Source organism: Colletotrichum godetiae, assembly GCF_030913485.1.
Source record: "Colletotrichum godetiae strain CBS 193.32 chromosome Unknown BDP55scaffold_27, whole genome shotgun sequence".
NCBI classification, from domain to species: Eukaryota; Fungi; Ascomycota; class Sordariomycetes; order Glomerellales; family Glomerellaceae; genus Colletotrichum; species Colletotrichum godetiae.
The window spans coordinates 562,979-583,644 of record NW_026851275.1 but is presented as its reverse complement, the minus strand read 5'-3'; the positions used below and the strand labels follow the sequence as shown (position 1 = coordinate 583,644).

Below are 20,666 nucleotides of genomic sequence, written 5' to 3'. Positions count from 1 at the left end.
TCCAGGTACGTCGGCATTTTCGACAGCCTTCTCCACCCATGCGCATTCCAAGTCTGATTGGTGGAGTGTTCGCAAAGGTTCTAATTTCCTTGACCTCTTTCTGTCATCTGTGTGGTCATGACTGGCTTGAGATTTTGACTTTTGCTCTCAACCCCCCCCCCCCCCCCCCTTTGGTACCGTGCTCCAACCAGGTCTGTCCAAGCATTTTCGTTTGTTCCCTTAATCACCAATTCCATGTAGCATTCTAATTCTTGAAGAAGAGCGTCCAGCAGGACTCGTCGAGGTCTGTAGGATACACCACACTGGAAGAAGCTTAATCTCCACTCCAGCCCATCGTGTCCTCCTCTACCCCCGACTTGACCAGACACATACTGACTCGCAAGCTCTGGGAGAACATTTCTCAGTATAAACACGATCATACACAGCATTTCGCGATTCAAGCAAATTATAAACCATTCCAACCAAAAGGGAATAAGGGACGAACATCTTCAAGAGGTAAACGATCCCCTCAGTTGCCCCTGGTCATCCGTAAAATCAAAGCTCTATCTGAATAATTGTGAGGCTCGGGTGGAAATCTTGGAAGATATCAAGCGCATGAAGTTTCTCGACGGTAAAACCACTAGCTCCATACCCGAAGACCTCCATACACCTTACCCTTGGGCGGCTTGCATGAGTAACGACTTATCCGAGCTTTAGAACTCCAGGGATATCCTCAAAGAGTCGTCCGTGGAAGATGCTGGTCCGTCTCTGATGCTTATCAGCGAGGCGGTCCAACAGCTTGTGGCATTGGGTAAGTTCTATCTCCCAGACTATTGAGTGCTATTCATCGCGCTGATATATTGAATCAAAGACAAGACTCCCGACCATATTGAGGTGGACTCCGCTGCGTCGTCTCCAAGTGCCAAGTGCCCACGAAGAGAACCGGCAACCCGCAGTCCAAGAAGCACCCCAACGAAGAGCAGCATCAGGCCACGACCGCTCTTATCACCTCTGCAGAATTCTCCTGGGAAGGCAGGTTCCGGAGACCGACAGCAGTCTGCGCAATCTGGTTCACCAAGTTCGCCAGGCAACCAGAAGAAGTACAGGAACAAGCGAGCGGTTCAAATGGTGAGCCAGGAGATGTTCTCTCAATTCAGTAAGTGGTAAGCTAATTCTCGATAGGCAAAGCAGCGGGACAATGGGACATGCCCTTTGCTAGGCACCAGATACTGTGAAGCTGCTCATATCTACCCTTTTGCCTCCATCAAGAAGAGTGGCACGATCGTGACGAGCGTGCACGCTCTAATAAAAGTTTTCGGACGGGGGACAGCTCAAAGATTCACTGATGCTCTCAGAATGGTCGACCTGGACTCTACCGTCAACCTGATCTGCCTGGACCGTATTCCGCGTCGAATGTTTAACGACGGCAGACTAGCCCTGCAGCCAATCAATAGAGGCACCCAATCGAACGGCGACCACTCCATTCGCTTGCGCGTGCATTTGCTGCAGACACAGGCGAGGCAATACGAACTACGCGCATGGAGAAGCGATCTGGCGCAAGATCCCTATGAGCTGCTGGAGAATTTCCAGCTCGGCGACGACGAGCCTCAAAAACCCCGCCTCGTTTCTTCAGTGACCCAGCGCGGAATTAGTGATGGCCACAAATTTGATATCACTGCAAAGACGCAAGACGATCTTCCAAATTGGGACCTCGAACTCAGATACCGCATTAGTGTGATGAATCATCTGATTAGCGCTGCCGGTGTTTCAAATGAGGAGGCTGGTGAATCCGATGAAGAAGTATCTGATGAGGAGTTCGAAGATATTGATGTGGTCGAAGGTGCCATCAGAAACCTAGAGGAAATCGCGAAGCAGAGGTTGGAGGAGGCGGATGAGGATGATGTTGTCTGAGTATTGAGATCCACTTAGGCTGATGGGGCTTTTGACAGATAGTCGCAGTGTAATTCGATGATCACCGAGCAACGTGATCGTTCCGAAACGTATTGGCCGTCCTATTTCCTATTCTAACGCTTCCGTCCATCGTGTGGTGTCACGATGTTTAGGCAGATTTGTGGGGCCAGCTGGCTTGAGAGCAGGCAACACCCGCTAACGGCTATCAGAACAAGGGTTAAATGCAGCCCATCGTCGAATACAAAAGCTTGTAGATTGAACCTCATTTTCTGTGAGCTTTCCAGAAGAAATTCATCAATTTGCCCTGGCATACAAGATATTTTCAAGCTACCATCTCTTTGATGTTTCTGGCCTTCGAATATTTTGACACCATCTCAGCCTCATGCACCATGTCCGGAAAAGGCACCCCTGTCAAGTCTTCCCAACCACTTACACAATTCTCATTCGCCATCTTCGCCAGACTCCCACCCGAGCTTCAACTTGAGATTCTTTCACACTGCCAGCAAAACGACCTCATCTGCATGTCTCTGGCATCACACTCTTTCCGCGCCATGATGCTTCCACTCATCCCCGGCAAAACCCTCGCTACTCTCCTACGACCAAGTTCACCCCCCAGAAGCGCTCAAGTGCGAATGCGGTGACACTTCAGCAATCGGCGTTGTCCAGGACAAATACTGGCATCGGAGGAAACGCCATGTCTACAAGTACGCTGAGCCCCCGAGGAGATGTTCAAATTGGACGCCCTGTCGATCGTATGCCACCGAACACACCATGTGCCGGCGGCAGTGGTGTAGGCACTGCTCGTGTACCACGTGCCCGCTATATGCAAGACTCCGCAGATCGATGGGAGACCTGAGATACTGTGCCGAGTGCCAAAAGTTTACGAAGCGCCCGCGGACGAAGAAATACAAGGGGAGATGTGAGTCTAAAGTCGAGTGACGCAAATCTGAGGAGCTGACGGCTGACACGATCCAGGCTTACATGGCCGCCCTCGGGTTCGACGGAATCCAGACAATCACTGGACAGCCAAAAAGGGTGTGTCGTATGGATATCGCTGGTGGCGAAGATGGGGCACTTGCGGCGTCGATGCTTGGGGATATCCAGACGGGGACAAAACGGCGGACATTAGCAGAAGGAGAAATGCGAGAGTTGTGTAGAGAATTATTGGCCCTCCAATTGATTCGGTTTTGGGTTCACTATCGAAGGTGTAAACTCAATTGTGCCATGGGGTCCCATTTTAGCGCGTCGTGCCATGTGCAGCGAGACGTAAAATCTCTGCGCCGCCAGGTGCTTCTAGGGACTAGTTCAGACATTTGTGACTAGTTCATCACTTTTATACTATCGATACTATCACCGTCAGCAGCAACTGCTCCTCCTAACGAGCCCGAACTTTTCGCGGACAATCATGGTTTCATGGATGAATGCTCCCGTCCAAGCTACATGATGATCCAGTGGTTTGTTCCGTAACAGTCTTGAAGCCTTTCGCTTTACCTAAGGTAGATTGTGCTGTCTCTTTGTCGTCGTTTGGCCTCGGCAACCTACACTAATAACACCTAGTAGGCATCTAGGCTCAAGCTCCACTTACCGCGGCACTGTCCCCAGACCCACACCCTGCTACCGACTGGCTGGCTACAGCTTCTGTTGACTTTGACGAATGGGGGGCTATCGATGAACAAGCACTTGCCCGGGCGATGGCAGAATAAACGTAAAATTGAGAAATCCTGCGCGTAGAATTCTGGATTAGTCCGGCATTGAGGACGAGTTTTGTCAAACTATTGAAAAAAAAATATAGCTCCTGTGTCCGGGAAAAGCATAGCACCGGCAAGGAGCTCAGAGCTTGGCCCATTACCTCTTCATTACGATGTGCCATTTAGGTGATTAGTCAAGCTCAAGTTCTCTCAAGCTCGGCACGCTCAGAGACTGCCGATTGGCTCGGCGCATGCAGAATCGTTCGTGTCGGGCTACCTAAGTCAAATTCTCTACTTCATCCCGATGGTTGATTGGAGTACTCTCCTAGTGCGACTATTCTCTAGAAGAACAAAAAAAAAAAAAAGGTTCAATTTATAACTATCATTATCATTTTCTGAACACTCAGTGACTCGGTATCAAGTGGAAATTTGGGGCATCAGGCGCCATGAACAGGGCCCGGCTACGCACCCCGTGCGGCTGGCAACCCCTCACCGGGAAAAGACAGGCGCTGGTGCCGTCATAGTTCCAGCCCCGTATCAGGGCTGGTATACTTCGTAAATTCATAACTCACTACTTTATCCTCTCAGCTAGCGATCTACGTTTCTGAAATATCTCCTTTGGCTACATTGTTTCCCCGTTAGTGCCCTGTCGCTCGAAGCCTACCATTCTCAACCATGGTGCCCTCTCAAGATGCCGAGCGTGTTCAAGTGCCCGAGACCTGGAACCCCGAAAGTATATCTTTTCCACTCCGACGAGACTTGCCTGTCATTCCGGGAGCCCCAAAAGATGCTGCCTGGGTTTGGGGCGCTGAAGATAATGTGCCTGTCATTGTCCCTTTTGCACAAGAGTATGTGAGCTCATAGCCGTCAGGTTGGCCGCCTCAACCTTCTCACCCGCACCCGTGTGCTGGCTGCATCCACAGCAATTAAAAGTGGCGAGGTTATACCGGTAAAGTACAGAACCCCCGAATCCCACCGGCATAACTTTGTCTTAATACTGCGTAGCCTGCCTCTCGACGTCCCAGGCCAGCCTGCCTTCAATCGAGAGCCCTTTGTCCACCACATCAAGACTCTGGCTCCTGGATTATTTTATGATGACAACTACTACATGAACACCCAGAGCGGAACTCAATGGGACGGCTTCAGACATGTATGTACCATCCCCCTCGTGGGTGTACTACATCTCGAATGCTGATATACACCAGTTTGCGCATCTACCTTCCGGGACATTTTACAACAATGTAGGACGCTCATACACCTCCTGCTCTGTGAACCGTGATGAAATTAATAGAATACGCCTTCAAAACAGACAAAGGGACAAAACATCGAGGGACCGGCCAGTAATCTGAAATGCTCAATTCACCACTGGGCTGAGCGTGGCATCGCTGGCCGCGGCGTGCTTCTGGATTTCTGCTCTTATGCCCACGCCAAGGGTCTTGATTTTGATCCATACGACACTTGCAGCATATGTTATCAAGACTTGCTCGAATGTGGCCGAGCGCAGGGCATAGACATCCGGCCTAAGGCGCAAGGAGGCGACATTGAGATTGGCGACATCCTCTTTATCCGGAGTGGGTGGGTCGAGGCTTATCACAGTAAAAGTCCAACCGAACGCGCCCATCTAGGGCTCAGGGGTCACAAAGAAATCAAGTTTGGAGGCGTGGCTCAAGAGGAGTCTATACTTGACTGGCTGCATGACTGCTACTTTGCTGCTGTTGCCGGGGACTCGCCCACGTTTGAAGCCTGGCCAACCAAGGCTGGTTAGTTGTGCTTTTCTTGCCTCATTCTCCGAACCAGAGAAGTGCATGTGCTTGCGGCTGGGGATTCGCTGACTGAGAATGTCAGAATACCACCTTCACGAGTATATCCTATCTCTATGGGGAATGCCTTTGGGTGAGATGCTCAACCTAGAATCATTGGCTCGTCGATGTCGCGAAACGAACCGGTGGACATTCTTCTTCACCAGCGCACCGGCAAATTGTCCACGTAAGCATCTCATTCTTCCTCAACAAGTAGTATTTTACTTACATAGCTTCAAGGGGGGGTTAGCAGCCATGTTAATGGCACTGCAATTTTGTAGTCATGTTCGCTAAACAACTGGACTGAATTCGACGAGGTTCAAGCCGAGGCGACTAGTATAAATTGATTCAGAAAGGAACGAATCTCAAAACTGTTCTCAATTGTGTTGCATGATTTCTGTAATCCGTTTTCTCTGTTCTGCGGCAATGAACAACGCCTTAGTGGCGCATATAGCCGTTGGTAGAGCTTTTTCCTCCCTTGATGTAGTATTACGAGAGTAAGCTCGTAATCCGCTCCCTGATGTCCAGGTTTCCTATGTTATACATGATAGCCTGTCCATCGAATTCCCAATTAAGATGCACGAAGTACGAGACACCTTTATTGCTCATAAGTATGGTGCCTGACTTATCAGCTAGTATCCATGACTGCGATACTTCGGGGAGTCTCCCAGGTGATCAGTGCGGCGAGCTGAGGTTCCTAAACCGACGCATTCACTCAAGAATGAGCCCAAGATGAAAACAACAAACGCAAAAAGACAAGTACGTCCAAGCTTTATGAATGAGGAAGCGTATCAGTACTTTTCAGGCACTCTGCCAAATCTCATAATACGTAGTTCTCGGAATCACTCCATGAATAGCCTGCGTCCTTACATTAGTTGGGGCGGCACTGGTGGAATACCTGGCTGCGAACTATGATTGGCCATATAAATAATTTCTCGCCCCAATAGGTAATACCACTATCGTAGAAAGTACATCATCATTAAGAACACACGTTGGATGTGACTGTCGCTCGAATGTCGTTTCGTGACGTTCTTTGTAGTATTCAAAACACTGCTAGCTATATATCAAATCGCCCATTAATCGACTCGCGTCCGGCTGCGGTGGTTTAGCATTCAATCAGATGGTATAAGCTCGCCAAAATAGGAGTAATCCGTGGCAAGTGCTGAGTCTTGCTCGGTGCCGCGGTTCCCTCAGCGGCCCCACTCAAATTCGGTCAAGGCCTCCGGCAGTGGGGGACTTGGGAACCGATTCTGCACCTCTCGGCATCCAACCCGCCGGCCGAGTCTAATCCTTGTCTTGAATGAAATGGGCCGAACCTCGGCAGGACAACGAGCGATTGAGCTTACCAGGGATCGCGGCCGTGGAGCGATGCTGCCGAGTACGATGGGACGGACCCCTTTTTGAAGCTGCTCTGGGCATTGGCAGATCAGGAATCCGGCTGCTTGGAGGTCTGATAACCTTCATGATAAAGCAGCCAGACAATCCGAGATTCTGAACCAGTACAACCGAGTGCCCCAACATTACAAGAAGGCCCCGAAACATTGGCTTAGCAAAGAAGCCCGAGGCCGAATCATGTGGTTCAACAGAGTCGCACATCCAAGTGAATACTTGGTAATCAATTGGTAGCATTCTGCAGCGGTAGATTCCCCAGGCCGAGGCTTCGTACAAAAGTCCTTTTACCTCTTCTGGCGTGCACAGGCGATTCCCAGCCGGTAACATCATGGGGCAGATGAATGGTGCCGTTATCTACCTTACCTAACCGAGTACTCGCATAACCGTCAAGGGTATCTTTATCCGTGCTTCCATGTCTACCTACCTACTATTTATTCACGCCGCTGGTCTGCGCCGCTCCCGCATACTCCCTTCGGTAAGCCCTCCACATCCCCCGGTGTTGTCTGAATCTCGTTCTATTCTCCAGTTCTAGGATTGCACTCGTTGCCTCAAAGAAAGCATAGTGTTTTCAACATCTTACCCATCGCATGTCCAAAGGTGTCACGAGTTATGGCACATAGCAATGGGCATACGGAGTATAGTAAAGTGGCTTAACCTATTAAAATAGAAATAAATAAAAGAGAAAGGTCTATATATAGGATATAAGTGAGATATACGTAATATAGTACGTAATAGGCACTTTGTCGAGTACGGTCCCTATCCTTATTACGTAATACACCCCTTAATTACTATTATAAAGGAGCTATTATACCTAAGATAGTGTTACGACCCAACACGCATGACAAGGCCAGGGCCTGCCCCACAGGACCTACGGCGGCTACCACACCATATATGCAGAAGCAACGGACTCAGGATGACTCCTCTCGGGACGGAAGAACTATGGACAAGTCACGTGACCACGATCACACGATAAGATAAGGAACGGACGCCCGCGAATAAGTGGGACGTATGATCGTGGATAAGTGGGACGGACGACCGTTCGGTGAACAGTCGGACAATAGTGAACAGAGACATCACAAAGGATATGTTCAGGAACGAGACTTGTATATAGTATGGACTTGAGCCGGGCTCAAGGACAGACTTCCCATAGCTTCTTCAGCAATCAACTTAGTATCAGATCTTACGATCGCTTTCAGCTATCTTCACTGAGAACCCCTTCTGATAAGACTACGATTGATCACCGAAGCCTTACCTACCTTACGACTTACAGACATAGCTTCGGGGAAGCTATCCACGACTACGACACTGTTTACTTAGCCTTCGCAGCCTTAACTTCTGTTAACATACTCACTACGACTAGCTGGCCGTAACATATAGATAAAGACTACTCTTTATTCGACCCCGAGGACCCCTTTTATAAAGAATTATTTTAAATAGAATACTTAGATAATAAATACCTTTAGTATTTTATACTTAAATAAAATAGCTATTTTTATTTATAAAAACGTAATAATAAACCTATTAAGGATGTCTTTATAGATAACTAACTACCTAGCTAGACGCTATTATATTTTAATAACGGTAATAAAGTAATATTTAGCCTAGACCTAAACTTTCCTATAAAATGTTTTAATAGTAAATATATAGATTAGGAAGTTTATAAATATAATTAATACTAAGTCTACTATATTAAAAAGGCTAAAGCTTAAAAAAAATAATAAAAATAATATAAATAAAGCGCTCGATAAAAGAAGCGAATATTAAAAAACTAAAAAAGCTAATTATAAAAGAACGACGAAAGGTAAAAACCGAAAATAAGTTCTTATATATAACCTAATAGCGTAACGACGTATATCTATAAGTCCGATTTAATATTTATAAATAACGACTAAATACTATTATTAATAGTAGTATATAAAAAAGCTTTATATTACTAAAAATAATAAATAAGCTTAACGTACTTTACTAGTTAGCGACGTATATTAGTTAGCGACGTACTTTTTTTAAAACGCGCTTTATTCTTAACTATTTAAACCTTTAACGTATAACAACTTAATAACTACAATACTAATTTATACTTAAAAAAATAAAATTATTTTTATTATTAAGGTAATTAGATCGACGCGTACTATAGGCCGGAATCTTAATATATAACGCGCTACGAAGATATATAATATCCCTAAAAGTACTATACGTTATAAAATAAATAATTAACTACGCCGCGACCGTATTTAGCCCTAATAATATAAACTCGATCTAATTAAAAAAAAACACTTCTTTAATACGTTGTTAAATAGGATTTTAAAGGGTTTCTTTTACGATTTATTAATAGGAATTAATATACTAGCGTTATAAATTAATATACTAGCATCGCTCTTATACCGGCGTCGCTATTTAACTCTTTAATTAGTCTAAAAAAATAGTAACTCTTTATAAAGGCGGTAAAGGTAACTATACTAATATAACTATTCTTACCCTCCTCTCTAACTTAAGCTCTAGTTTAAGATTTCTAAAAGTACGTATTATAGCCTATTTATACTATAGTTTTATAAACATTAAATAAGTACTATATAACCCCTAGAATAGCCTATTACCTAACTACCTCTTCTAACGTAGTTATAAAAATTTATCGTTATTATAGACTATTTTTTACTAGCTCCGTTTTTTTTAAATACTAGGCTATATTAGCCGTTTACTTATATAATTCCCTATTATCCTCCCTTTATTAAAAACGCTAAACTAGCTCTTTATTTATCGCTAAAATAAAATTAATATTTAGCTTTAACTTAGCTAACTTCTCTTTTTTATAAGCTTAGCTAGCGTCGATTTATTTTTATTTTTAAGTAAGTAGCCTCGCTTTTTATTAGTTATGCTTTAGTTATTATAAGTAGTGTAAGTATAACTAACTAACTAGCCCTTTTAAATAAGGCTAGTTATAATAGGATAGGCTATACTATATTCTTTAGCTTACTACGGAGGGATATAATAATCTATTTTAAAAGTAAATTTGTTTACTTTATTATTTGCCTTATTCCTTACATTACGTAAGCATATTATATATTATATTAATCTACAATTTCTGTAGATTATTATAAGTCTTAATTATATAAGCAATTCTGCTTATATAAGCTTACGTGAGCTATGGAAAGTACTAGAAAGTAACGAAATACTCTGGAATTCTCTCGAGGTAGTATTACGCACTACGATTACGTATTCACTTACGCATACGCTTATTAATTATATTATAATTAATAAGTAATAGAATATTCTAGTAGGAGGTTTTTATGCCTATATAAGGGCGTCTTTTTACCTACCTAGACCTTTTATTAAGCAAGTAACTTCTTATATAGTAATCTAACTATATTACTCTCTTTAAATATATAAACCTCATTTATTACGCTTATTACCCCTTATATTCATATATTCTTGCTTCTATATGAATATTCACTTTATTTATTCTTTTATAAGAATAACCCTTATAACCTCGTTATAAGCTACCGTGCTAGAAATATTTATTTAAGTATAGGTACCTAGATTTTATATAAATTATACGTTTTTAATATATATCTAACTAAATATTTAATATACCTATAGAGAAGTACTTTATATTCTTTTTATTATATACCCTTTTTACAATCTTTATAAAAAAGATATACTTAATAACTATATATATATAGACTATTAAATTATAAGGTTACTAATTTAAAATCCTATACTTAGTAACCCGTTTATTATTAACGCTAATATCGCTTTTATTAATTAATTTCTATTATAATAGTTAAGTCTTTATCGTTAGCCTCCTATAAGGTAATCGAGAAGTCGCTACCTACCCCTCTTAGTTTAGTAGCACGTTCTAATCGGGCATAGCGCCCACGCCGCTTTATATATATACCCTTACCCATATTAATAGACGCCGCCCTTAAATACTACGTCGCCCTCCCCTCGATATTAACTTTTTATACTATCTACTTTCTCTCCTACTATTTTTATAAAAAATCTATTGCTCGGGTTTCGTATTTCTCTTAAATCGTACCCTTACTTAAGGGCAGTATAACTTTATCTTTTACGTTATTACCTTACCTAGTTACGCCGCTATCTTACCTCTAGGTCTCTCCCCGTATCGAAACGTTCTATATAACCTAGGCACCTTCCTCTCTAGCTCCGTCTACTCTAGGTCTAACTCCAAGTCTTATCCCTATAAACTTATTTTAATTTAAAAATAAAAGGTCTAGACGGTCGTAAACCGGAATTAGAGGTCGGCCTAAATATTTTATTACGAGAGGCAAAGTAAAGAATACCGTTATATACTATTATAACTTACTTTTTATTAAATAACTTTATAATAGGTCGCTAAGTCTTATATATCTTAATACCTCGGATATATTTTGCGCAACGACCTAAGTTCGCTACTAGTTATAACTTTACCCCTTTTTATTAAGCGCTAACTTAATAACGCGAAGAAGCTAGTTAGGCAATCTTACTTTAAACTTAGCGCCTAGACCGACCTTATTTATTTCCCTATTCAGCTTTTTAATTACCTTCGGACCGACTCTATTCTTATAATACGCGCACTAAATACCTAATATAGTACGAGCCTCTTAATATAAATACATTATAACGGCTACTCTATAGCAAGCTTTATATATATCTACTTTACACTTCGGCCTAGCTAGCATCCCTCTTACTTAACGCATAACCCCTTAAGTAAACAAAATAGTAGCCCGAACGGCAATATAACCTTTTCAATACTTAAAATAGTATACTATACCGTATTAAGCTATCGGCTACTCTAAGAACTATTAAAAAATATATACAGGACTTTAGGGGGCCGGTCTTAGGTTAAGTAATATCTATAACGGGTGTTTACTTTTAACGACTACTAATTAACAATAATATAGCATTATCTAAGAACGTTAGGGAAGGAATATACTCGGGCAGTCTAGGCATCGTATATAAAAATATCGGCTTTTAAAAGGGACCTTATAATATACTCGCTATTCTATTTTATAAACGACGCAGAAATATTAATATATTATACTGGTCACTAAACGTTAATTATTTAAATAAAGGCGCCTAGCTAATAAACTTCGACACTCCTATCTTCTCGAACATTAAACCTTTAACACTCTTCTAACGTTTAACCTAAAATACTAATTAATCTTAATAATATTTTATTCTACTTAGCTTTAGCGCAAACTATGTATCTACCGATAACTAGAAGCACGGTTAAATAGACTATCGGTCCTTCCTATTTAATAGTAAAAAGAACTACAATACCTCCTTTAAATAATACAACGACTATATTTAATTAAAATAAAGGTTATAATAATAGAAACTTAATCGCGTCCTACTAATCCTTCCTAAAAGGGAATACTAAGGGCAAACTTAATTTAAAAAATAGGACGCATCTACGGATTAACCGCTACCTAGCATTAAGTAATATAGGCTATAGCCTAGCTAAAGAGTTTATAATAGTAGACTTAAAGACGCGCAAAAATCTATCTAAAATAGTAGCTTAGTCTACTAACTATTTACTAGTTTTAGTACCTTCGTTACTACCCGGGGTATTCGCTACGGCAATATTTCCCTCGTATTAAAATCTAAGTTTTAAAAATATAAACGATATAGCTAACCCGGCTATCCCTTAAAAATCGACTAAGAATATATCGACTATTAAATTAGAGGCCCTTATCCTAGATAGCACTCCGCCCTATACCGAATAGCTACCTCGAAGAAGTTAAGTAGCTAATAATAACTTTACGACCTAGCTACTATATTAAAAAGTCGTACTATCTAGTATAATAGAAGTTAATAAGGCCTTAGAATCCCTAAAAGGGCCTACTAAAAAGTCTAATATAATACAAAGCCCAGCGTTAACCAAAACTAAACTACTATACTCTAATTTAGCATCCCTAAACTAAAAAATATTATACTATATTAAAATTTCTATATACTAACCTCTTTTTAAATAAAAAACGCCTAATCCGTAGCCGAACCCTAAGGCTAACGTAATTAGCCCTAGCTTAACTAACCGAAGCGGGCTACTATTTATAAAAACGGCGTTTTATTCTAGTAACTATATACCTTTACCAAACGAAATATACGTATATACTAAAATAATAATATTAAATACTCCTCCTATATACTTATTTCGAATCTATTACCAAGCTCGCAAATTATAACTACTAGCGGGCACTTATACTAAAATCGATTCGGACCCGGAATATAATAATAAGGGTAGGGCCTATAGAACTATTAATATATATATCGTAAACTAAGCTAACCCTAATAAGATCTAGTAAGAGCTCTAAGGCTATAAAGACAATTCCGACTAATACGGTTAGCTAAAACCTAAATATTATAAAAGAAATTCTTAAAAAACTATTTGCATTAGCAGGGCTCTAAGACTATAGAATATATTATTATAGCTAGTATTAAAGCTAAAATAAAAGTTAAAGCGGGCTACGAATCAATTAAAAATATGCAAAATCCTAACCCTACCGGTCTTTCCTACTTCTACTAATAATAAAATAGACCCTAGATCCCTCTTTAAGCTATTTTATAAATAACGTCTTAGAAAACCAGTCCTAAAGTACGTTAAAAAGGAATTTATTACGACATTCTAATTAAAATAGTAATAGCCGTCTATAGAACTATAAATGACGTATTAATATCCCTTAATTAGTCAGCCTTTAGGTTCTTTACTAAAAAGACGAGAGTCTACAAGGCGATTTACTAAGTCAAGAGGCCCGTTTTTAAAGCAAGAGAACAAACTCTTAATTTAACTAAAAGGACGTAGCCTTTTATAGAGGGAGATTTATAATAGTTTTTCGAGTTCCTTTCCGGGCCGGTCCCTCGGGACGTTATAAATCCACTTCTCTACTAAATTAAAGATAACGAAATAAAAGGGCTTAGTAAAGTACGATAAATACGTATAGATAGGTCGATAGATTAAGAGAATGGTAATGGACTTGGACATATATATAGAGATCTATAGGTTTCCAACAGCCAAATGTGGCCGCCAGACTAGGCCCTGCCATAGCTCACCCATTTGCACTATAATCTACGGGCGCTACACTGCCTAGCGAGCCGATTCCTCGATCCATCCTCTCTCAAAGCTAGATAGATCATCACAACTTTCTCGATCATCCCCTCCTAACTGCCGCTCCACTTCCCACTGTACTAAAGCACCGACGTATTAATGTGGACACTTACGATTCCGATACATTATTCGCTACCGAGGTTAAAAGCGACGGCTACGACGATAACGACGTCTTCGATAAGAAAGATTAAAAAGGTAACTCGAGTACCGACGTAACTAATATCGACGATATCTATAATAATAATATAGATATCGAAGACTAAAACAAGCTCTTTAATAGCGATACCTAGTTATTAAGTATTAGCGACGCAAGGTCGAGGTGTTTAACGAGGACCCCTTTGTTTATTAGGATTATAGCCCTAGGACGACGGTATTTATCGATACTATAGAGAATTAGTAGCGACAGTACGTATTCGTAGACTCGTTACGTTCTTTAACCTATTAATATAACTTACCTATAGGTTCCGTAGTGTTCTTTAGCGCAATTTACAAAACTGCTCTATAAAGATCTTACTCGGCCTTATATATAATTACCTCGACTAGGTTATAAGTTAGAAAGTCGGTAAGAACGGCAAGAGGAACGCGGGATTAAAGAGCTCTGTGAGCGCATACTAAAAGGTCTTTCGACTCGTTTTCGAGAGAGTTATAAGTAAAAAGATTAGAAGCTAAACCGTAGTATATATAGAGCAGGTTTCTTTTATAGCGATACTAGCACTCTTACTAAGTCCTCTAAGTTTAACGAGATTTAGGGAAAAAACACCGTTTAAGTAAGTAGCGGCGAGCTAACCGTTATATAATGATCGGCGATCTTAAGTAGTAGATTAAAAAGACGCTAAGCACGATAAAGAAGTTATTTAAGCTTAGAGAGCTGCGCATCCTCGCCGTGCTCTTTTTCCTCCTGCTTGCTCCGGTCGGTTTTCGCTCGGTGGCGACTTTGAACCTGCGGTTCAAAAACCGCACAGCTCTGTTTTTTCCAGGCCGGGGAGTCTTCGTTGAGTCGTCTGAGGACACGAAGGTCTTCCGTGGGAAATGGCTCTCGCCCAGCAGGCGCTAGGCGAAGCCCCCCCACCCTGTTGGTTATGTCGACGTTGTTTGTTGTTTGCTGCACGAATGTACCATCCCCTGTTCGCTGACGAGGGGCTTGGGAGCCCGTAGGCGCTCGACTTTTTGGGGACTTTTCCTTTTCCCGAGAAGTTTGGACTCCATATGTTCGATGAACTCTCGCGTGCGCGCAAACTATCTTTAGATTAAGTCTCAACTATAGGATATGGCAGATTTCAGTTCATTTGGTAAGAGGACTCTGGGTGGCAGCGTGCCTTGGCCAAATCGCGATCCAACCCCGAGGCATTGACTTTCTGGACGAAAGTGATCTTATTACCTGTCAACCTAGTAAACCTTGTGGAAGGAATCATACGGTTGAGAGCCTCAAAGCTTTTATGGCTAGCCGATCTTGGCAAGCATGCGATAGGCACGGTCACAATATTGGATCTTCCTCAATAGACTCTTGGTAGTCTTATAGATGCAATAAGATCTTGTAGTTGCGAGACTTTGTCTGCTAAGCGCTATGAGAAACCTTGGCTGATGGCTGGGAGTGTGATCAAGTTTGCGGTCATGCCGAAGGGAGAGTTTTCGTAGCTCGCGAACTCCGGCTACTGGAGACAGCAGGTAATGGTGCCCGGCATAAGTCGCCGGTCTCCCTGGAAATTTCTGCCGATTAGTCTGTCGATTAGTCTGGAGCCAGAAATGCAGGTAAAAATCGAGCCCAAATATCGAGCCCAAATTTCTTTCGGAAGGGTTCTGGTGATATCCCTATCACAGGGATTTCGGTTCGAACCGCGGGTCAACGAAGAGGTCAATTGACCTATATTAACTTCTGCGTAAGGGTGTAAAAGGGAGGTTCCAACCGTAGGTTGGGCAGGCCGCGATTATTGTATGTATGGGTGTAAGTGACCCCTGCGCGGGCGCCCTGACCTCGAGGTCGAATTGGACTTCCAATCCGACAGCTTTGCCTCAGATACAGAATGATGGAATGAGGCTAAAGCCGAATTCGAGTGCTAATATACCTCCAAAGAAAGGAGGGAGCAACTTTGGTCGAGAGTATCTAATACCTATATCTCATGGAATCCTGCAAAATCATTCTTGCAACCAGCGACTATCGTCACAGCCTCATGTGATAGCTTCAACCCCTCCAGCTGTCTTGACCGCATGGGACCTGTCGTACTTTCTCGGAGAAAAGAGCGCGTCCGATTCTGATGACGGGTCGCGACGCGTAAACGTTGTCAAAGAGATAATCATTTTTGCCATAAACACACATAGGCCGGATGCACAGATCAACCAGCAACGAAACAACACACAACCTATATCAACACACTAACCGACGACACCCCACGCACCCTCGTGCCATCGACAACAAGGCTGGCCTCGGCCGCCGGCGATAGGACGCCGAATACTTTGGGAAACAAGCTCGAGATGGACTGCTACGAGCCCCACAAGCAAGCGCAGTGATGATAAGTAGTGACAAAGACGACATAGAGATTGATGATGCTCTTATGGGCTTCTGGGAGGCAGGGATATGGACGAAGGTGGAGACCATGTAAACAATCATACGAGCCCTGGAAAAGCTTAGCCGGGGCGTAATAAATCATGTATGTATGTATAGTAATATGTGTTGATTAACATTTTGAAGTTTGGGGCGAAGCGTCCACTATTTGTCACTCGCAAAATATAGGGCGGTTGTGACCTTCGCAAAAGCTTCCTCAGTGGAGAGCCACAGACCAGGCTGCAGTCATTCCGCAGCTAACTCGCCGCGAGGCGTTGAGTGGAGATATTCTCCACCGGGTGTGTCAATCAAACCGGAACTGATATTAGCTGGGATATCCTACGGCATTATCGGAAGTAACTATGTAGAGACAGGTCGGTGCGCAACTCTATTTTCAATCGCAGCAAGTAATCATCAGCACATCGTCCCGGGACTGTCCTCTGTTCGTCCCACCACATCTTTATAACTAGCGATTCCGTCCGAGCCATAGCTCGATTCTTTTTAAACAACTCCTCAATTGTCGTCCAACACTGACCGTAAACAGTAAGCTTTCATTCAACCACTTGCCTCACGTAACCGCAGTCAAACTTAACTTGACTTAGTGCAACTTATCAACCTCCTTGTCCTTCTTCCTGCGCTCGTCTCCGCAGCCCATGGAGACCCCCGGAGAATGAGTTACTCTGGAAGCTGCATCATTGCCAAAGACGGAACGTGGTCACCAAAGTGCACGACGGCCTACGTCGAGGCGGCACTCGGATCACAGTGCAAAGAGCTCGGTGGTGCCTTGAGTAACATCAACTTTCAAACCAGCGTTACGCAGATCAACTACCGTTGCAACTGCGTACACGGAAACACCAAGGACTTCACTTACAATGACGGCGTATTTGAGGCAAAGGCTGTGATTGGAGATAAGTGCTGAGGTAGCACGTCATCCAGGGTAAAACAATTAGCACACATACCAGAGAACCCAATTGCAAAACTCTTCTACATATTACAAGACTGCTTTTTGTCTTTCCTTGTTCTTCACGTACACTATTCCGCTCGCTCAAGGACGAACTTTCGCGATGATTCATTGGAAATTCACATTGTGATTCTTTCATGCAAATCAAAATGTTCTCATCAACTCTATGCAAACACGAGCTAACATCCAGCCCATTTCTTTGTTACGACTCGTACGCAAGGGCAACAGTTGACCGACCCACTTGGATGTCGGTGTTACGCCCGCTGCAGTTGATTTGGTTTGTTTGATTCCTACTCGGTTTTGGCTCCCAATAGGTTCACGGGTCCGTACACTAACAGGTCTCCCATTAATCAGCAACATCCACTGTATTTTAGCTTCTCAGCAGGGGCTAGAGCGGTGTCGTTAGGGACAAGATTTTACACTCCTTATATAGCCTTCTAAATTGCATTTACTACATATAGGTAGTCGTTTCCCCCCCTTACCTTCCAACCTATCTAAAGGCCCATAATAAGGCTCATTTCGAGGGCCTCGAAGCTCGTTTTGCGTTTAGTCCCGCGACACTTCCTGCTACCGATCTTAAGATTCGTGATTGTCTAGGAAATCGAGATCGTCTAGAGACTTGCAGTTATCTTTAGTGTCGTGGTTATGTCAAGAGAATCTAGCTTCCCAGTGTTTAAAAAGCCAATTCTCGCTCCAATCTTCCTTACCTAATACCGAGAATTAGCAACCAGAACGGAATCGATTACATGAGTAGGTGATTGTTAATCGGCAAGACCTCCCAATAGTCGACCTTCGCACAATGAATTCATAGCCTCTGATCGCTGCCCAGATATATAGACTAACCAACAATTCTTCTTATAATAAGTAACACGCTTAAGGGGGAAGGTCGTTGAAATGCATCGGTAGAGATATAATAGTGGCCATCTTGTGATTAGTTATTGATCAGCGTTAAGACGGCAAAATACAGTGGATGTTGCTGACTAATGGGAGACCCGTGAGTGTACGGACCGGTAAACCTATTAGGAGCCAGGCCTTTCCTCTACGTAACATAAGCCTTCCAAAAGGCCGACTAGCAGTACTCGCACACAGGCTTAGGTACGTAAGTCGGCCAGAAATAGATTTCCAATAACTTAAGGACGGAGATTAAATAGATCTACGATACCGTATTAAAAAGGGATAAATAGAACGCGTAGTAGCTATAAAAAGGACGAGGCGATATGTAAATAAAGATTATTTTTACTATACAGGAATACTTAAAGACTAGTAGAAGTTTCTTAAGAAGTTTATTTAAATAGGATATATATATAACGTATATAATAAGCGAGTAAAATAGATAAGCAAGTAAAATACGAAACGGCGACTATATTACTTAAACACAATCGGGCACCTTTCTTCTATAACTTAATATAGCTTATTAAAATAAAGAATTTAATATTTAGTTTACCCTCTAGGCTATTTAAAATAACTAGAAACTAAGCGCTCGGACTATAGCTAAGATTTATTTAGTAAGCTATATAACGCTAATTTATTAATTAAAGGGGATATTATTACGACGTAATAATATATTTAACTTATAGAATTTAACGTCCCTTAAAAAAGAGAAGCTAGTTAAGTATATTTTTAATTTAGATTTTTAATTATTTTCTCCCTAACTTCGTAATATTAAAAAAATAGTAAATCGATTACTCGCTAACTACGACGTACTCTTTATTAAAACATAATAAGCTTTAAACTTTATTAAATAATAGCTATAGTTATAAACGCATCGTTTTCGTAAATATAATTATAAAAAGGCTTAATATAAAGACCTAGACGCGATAAACGCGTAGTTTTTATTTATAACGAATATAATTATAAAGTACGGTATTATAAACTTAAATATCTATAACTTTAACGAGACTAGCTTTATAATAAGCTAAATCTTAATTAATATAGTCGTAACTAATACCGAGAGGTATTTAAATATAAAAATAATATAGCCTAGTAATTATAAATAGGTTATTATTATTTAGGCTATTAGCTCGTTAGGCTATAGCGTTCTGCTATATATTATCGTTATAGGCTAATATTACCTCTCTACTTAGTATATAGAAACCGGTCTCTTATATAACTAAATTATCGTAACGTTTAAAAATAGATAGATAATAAATAAAAGAGGCCTAGATTAGGCTCGGTACTTTAAATAGTATATAAAACCGTATATAAAGGGTTAATATTACTTTTTTATTATTAACGGATACGAAAGTTATTACTCTACGGATTTTAAGCTTTTTTATTAAGGGAATAATATCGTAATCCTATATATATTGCCCTATTCGTTTTATTTACTTTAGCCCTTAGATATTAAATATTTTAGGCTTTTAAAAACGGTATATAGTTAAGATATCGAGGATAAAATGCGTCGGGGTAATATATATATTACTAAAGATATTACGGCTAGCTAGTTATAGTAAATATATTAATAGAAATTAAAGCTATAAAGGCTAAATAAATAGTATTATAGTTATAAATAGCTTCCTTAAAGCTATATTTATAAGTTATAAAATAAATAAAGCTTCGGTAATTAATCGTAATTTTATTAAAAAGGGTTCTTAGTAAAAATAGCTAAAAGCGATTATAAAATCTAATATTAAGTTAATTACTAAAGAACTATAAGAAGTCTATCTTTAAGCCCGGCTCGAATTTATCTTATATATAAGTCCTATATACTATCTAAATAGTTCTTTTATAATCGGGACTAATATTATAATATCGGTCCTATAGAGGTAAACCGCTTTTATTTTATTAGCCCTATTTATAAACCGCTTATCGTCCGTCGGTCTTTTTTATTATTATATAATTTATCTATAGTTCTTCTATTCCGTTAAAGTAACTCCTATATTAGCGTCTTTATATATATATAGTATATCGTAGCTGCTGTAAGCCTATAGGGCAGGCCCTAGTCTTAGTTATATATATTAAGTCGTAATATTAAGTCTCCTTTTTAAAAGTCTAGTCCCGTAAACCTATAAATAAATATCCGCGGCCTAGGTTAGGGCTAGTTAAATTATTTATTTTTATTTATCTTTTATAATACTAATACTATATTAAGTCGTATAGAAAAATCAAATTTAAAAACGAAATCTAAAAAAATAGAGATAAAGGATTATAAACGCTTCGCGCTTTTAGAGTTTATCGAAGCTCGTTTAGTAATTATTAAAATACCTTATACTCGTTATTTTTATACTAAAGTTCTGTATTAGTTTAAAAAAGGTTCTTCTCGTTATTAGACCTATATGAAAGCAAAAAAGCTTTA

General features: G+C 40.9%; 4 protein-coding genes across 4 annotated transcripts; all 4 read left to right on the top strand.

The window, feature by feature from the left end:
- The first annotated feature begins 1,299 nt into the window (after positions 1-1,299).
- Positions 1,300-1,974, top strand: BDP55DRAFT_668238 (uncharacterized protein). The gene has a single exon (XM_060575220.1). The coding sequence runs from the start codon at positions 1,336-1,338 to the stop codon at positions 1,888-1,890; it is 555 nt and encodes a 184-aa protein (XP_060428252.1). The 5' UTR covers positions 1,300-1,335; the 3' UTR covers positions 1,891-1,974.
- A 305-nt stretch (positions 1,975-2,279) lies between these two features.
- Positions 2,280-3,381, top strand: BDP55DRAFT_705140 (uncharacterized protein; the record flags this gene model as incomplete). The annotated part of the gene is made up of 3 exons (XM_060578025.1): positions 2,280-2,527; positions 2,577-2,809; positions 2,866-3,381. 3 exons carry the CDS (start codon positions 2,280-2,282, stop codon positions 3,045-3,047), a joined length of 663 nt encoding a protein of 220 aa, XP_060428251.1. The 3' UTR covers positions 3,048-3,381.
- Positions 3,382-4,154: 773 nt separating this feature from the next.
- Positions 4,155-5,706, top strand: BDP55DRAFT_585120 (uncharacterized protein). The gene is made up of 7 exons (XM_060570866.1): positions 4,155-4,397; positions 4,450-4,532; positions 4,584-4,728; positions 4,784-4,819; positions 4,888-5,338; positions 5,424-5,564; positions 5,618-5,706. The coding sequence occupies exons 1-7, from the start codon at positions 4,254-4,256 to the stop codon at positions 5,656-5,658; spliced, it is 1,041 nt and encodes a 346-aa protein (XP_060428250.1). The 5' UTR covers positions 4,155-4,253; the 3' UTR covers positions 5,659-5,706.
- An 11,082-nt stretch (positions 5,707-16,788) lies between these two features.
- BDP55DRAFT_191641 (uncharacterized protein) lies at positions 16,789-17,411 on the top strand. The gene is made up of 2 exons (XM_060565881.1): positions 16,789-16,953; positions 17,013-17,411. Coding segments are annotated over exons 1-2 (318 nt in total). The 5' UTR covers positions 16,789-16,952; the 3' UTR covers positions 17,330-17,411.
- The last annotated feature ends 3,255 nt before the right edge of the window (positions 17,412-20,666 follow it).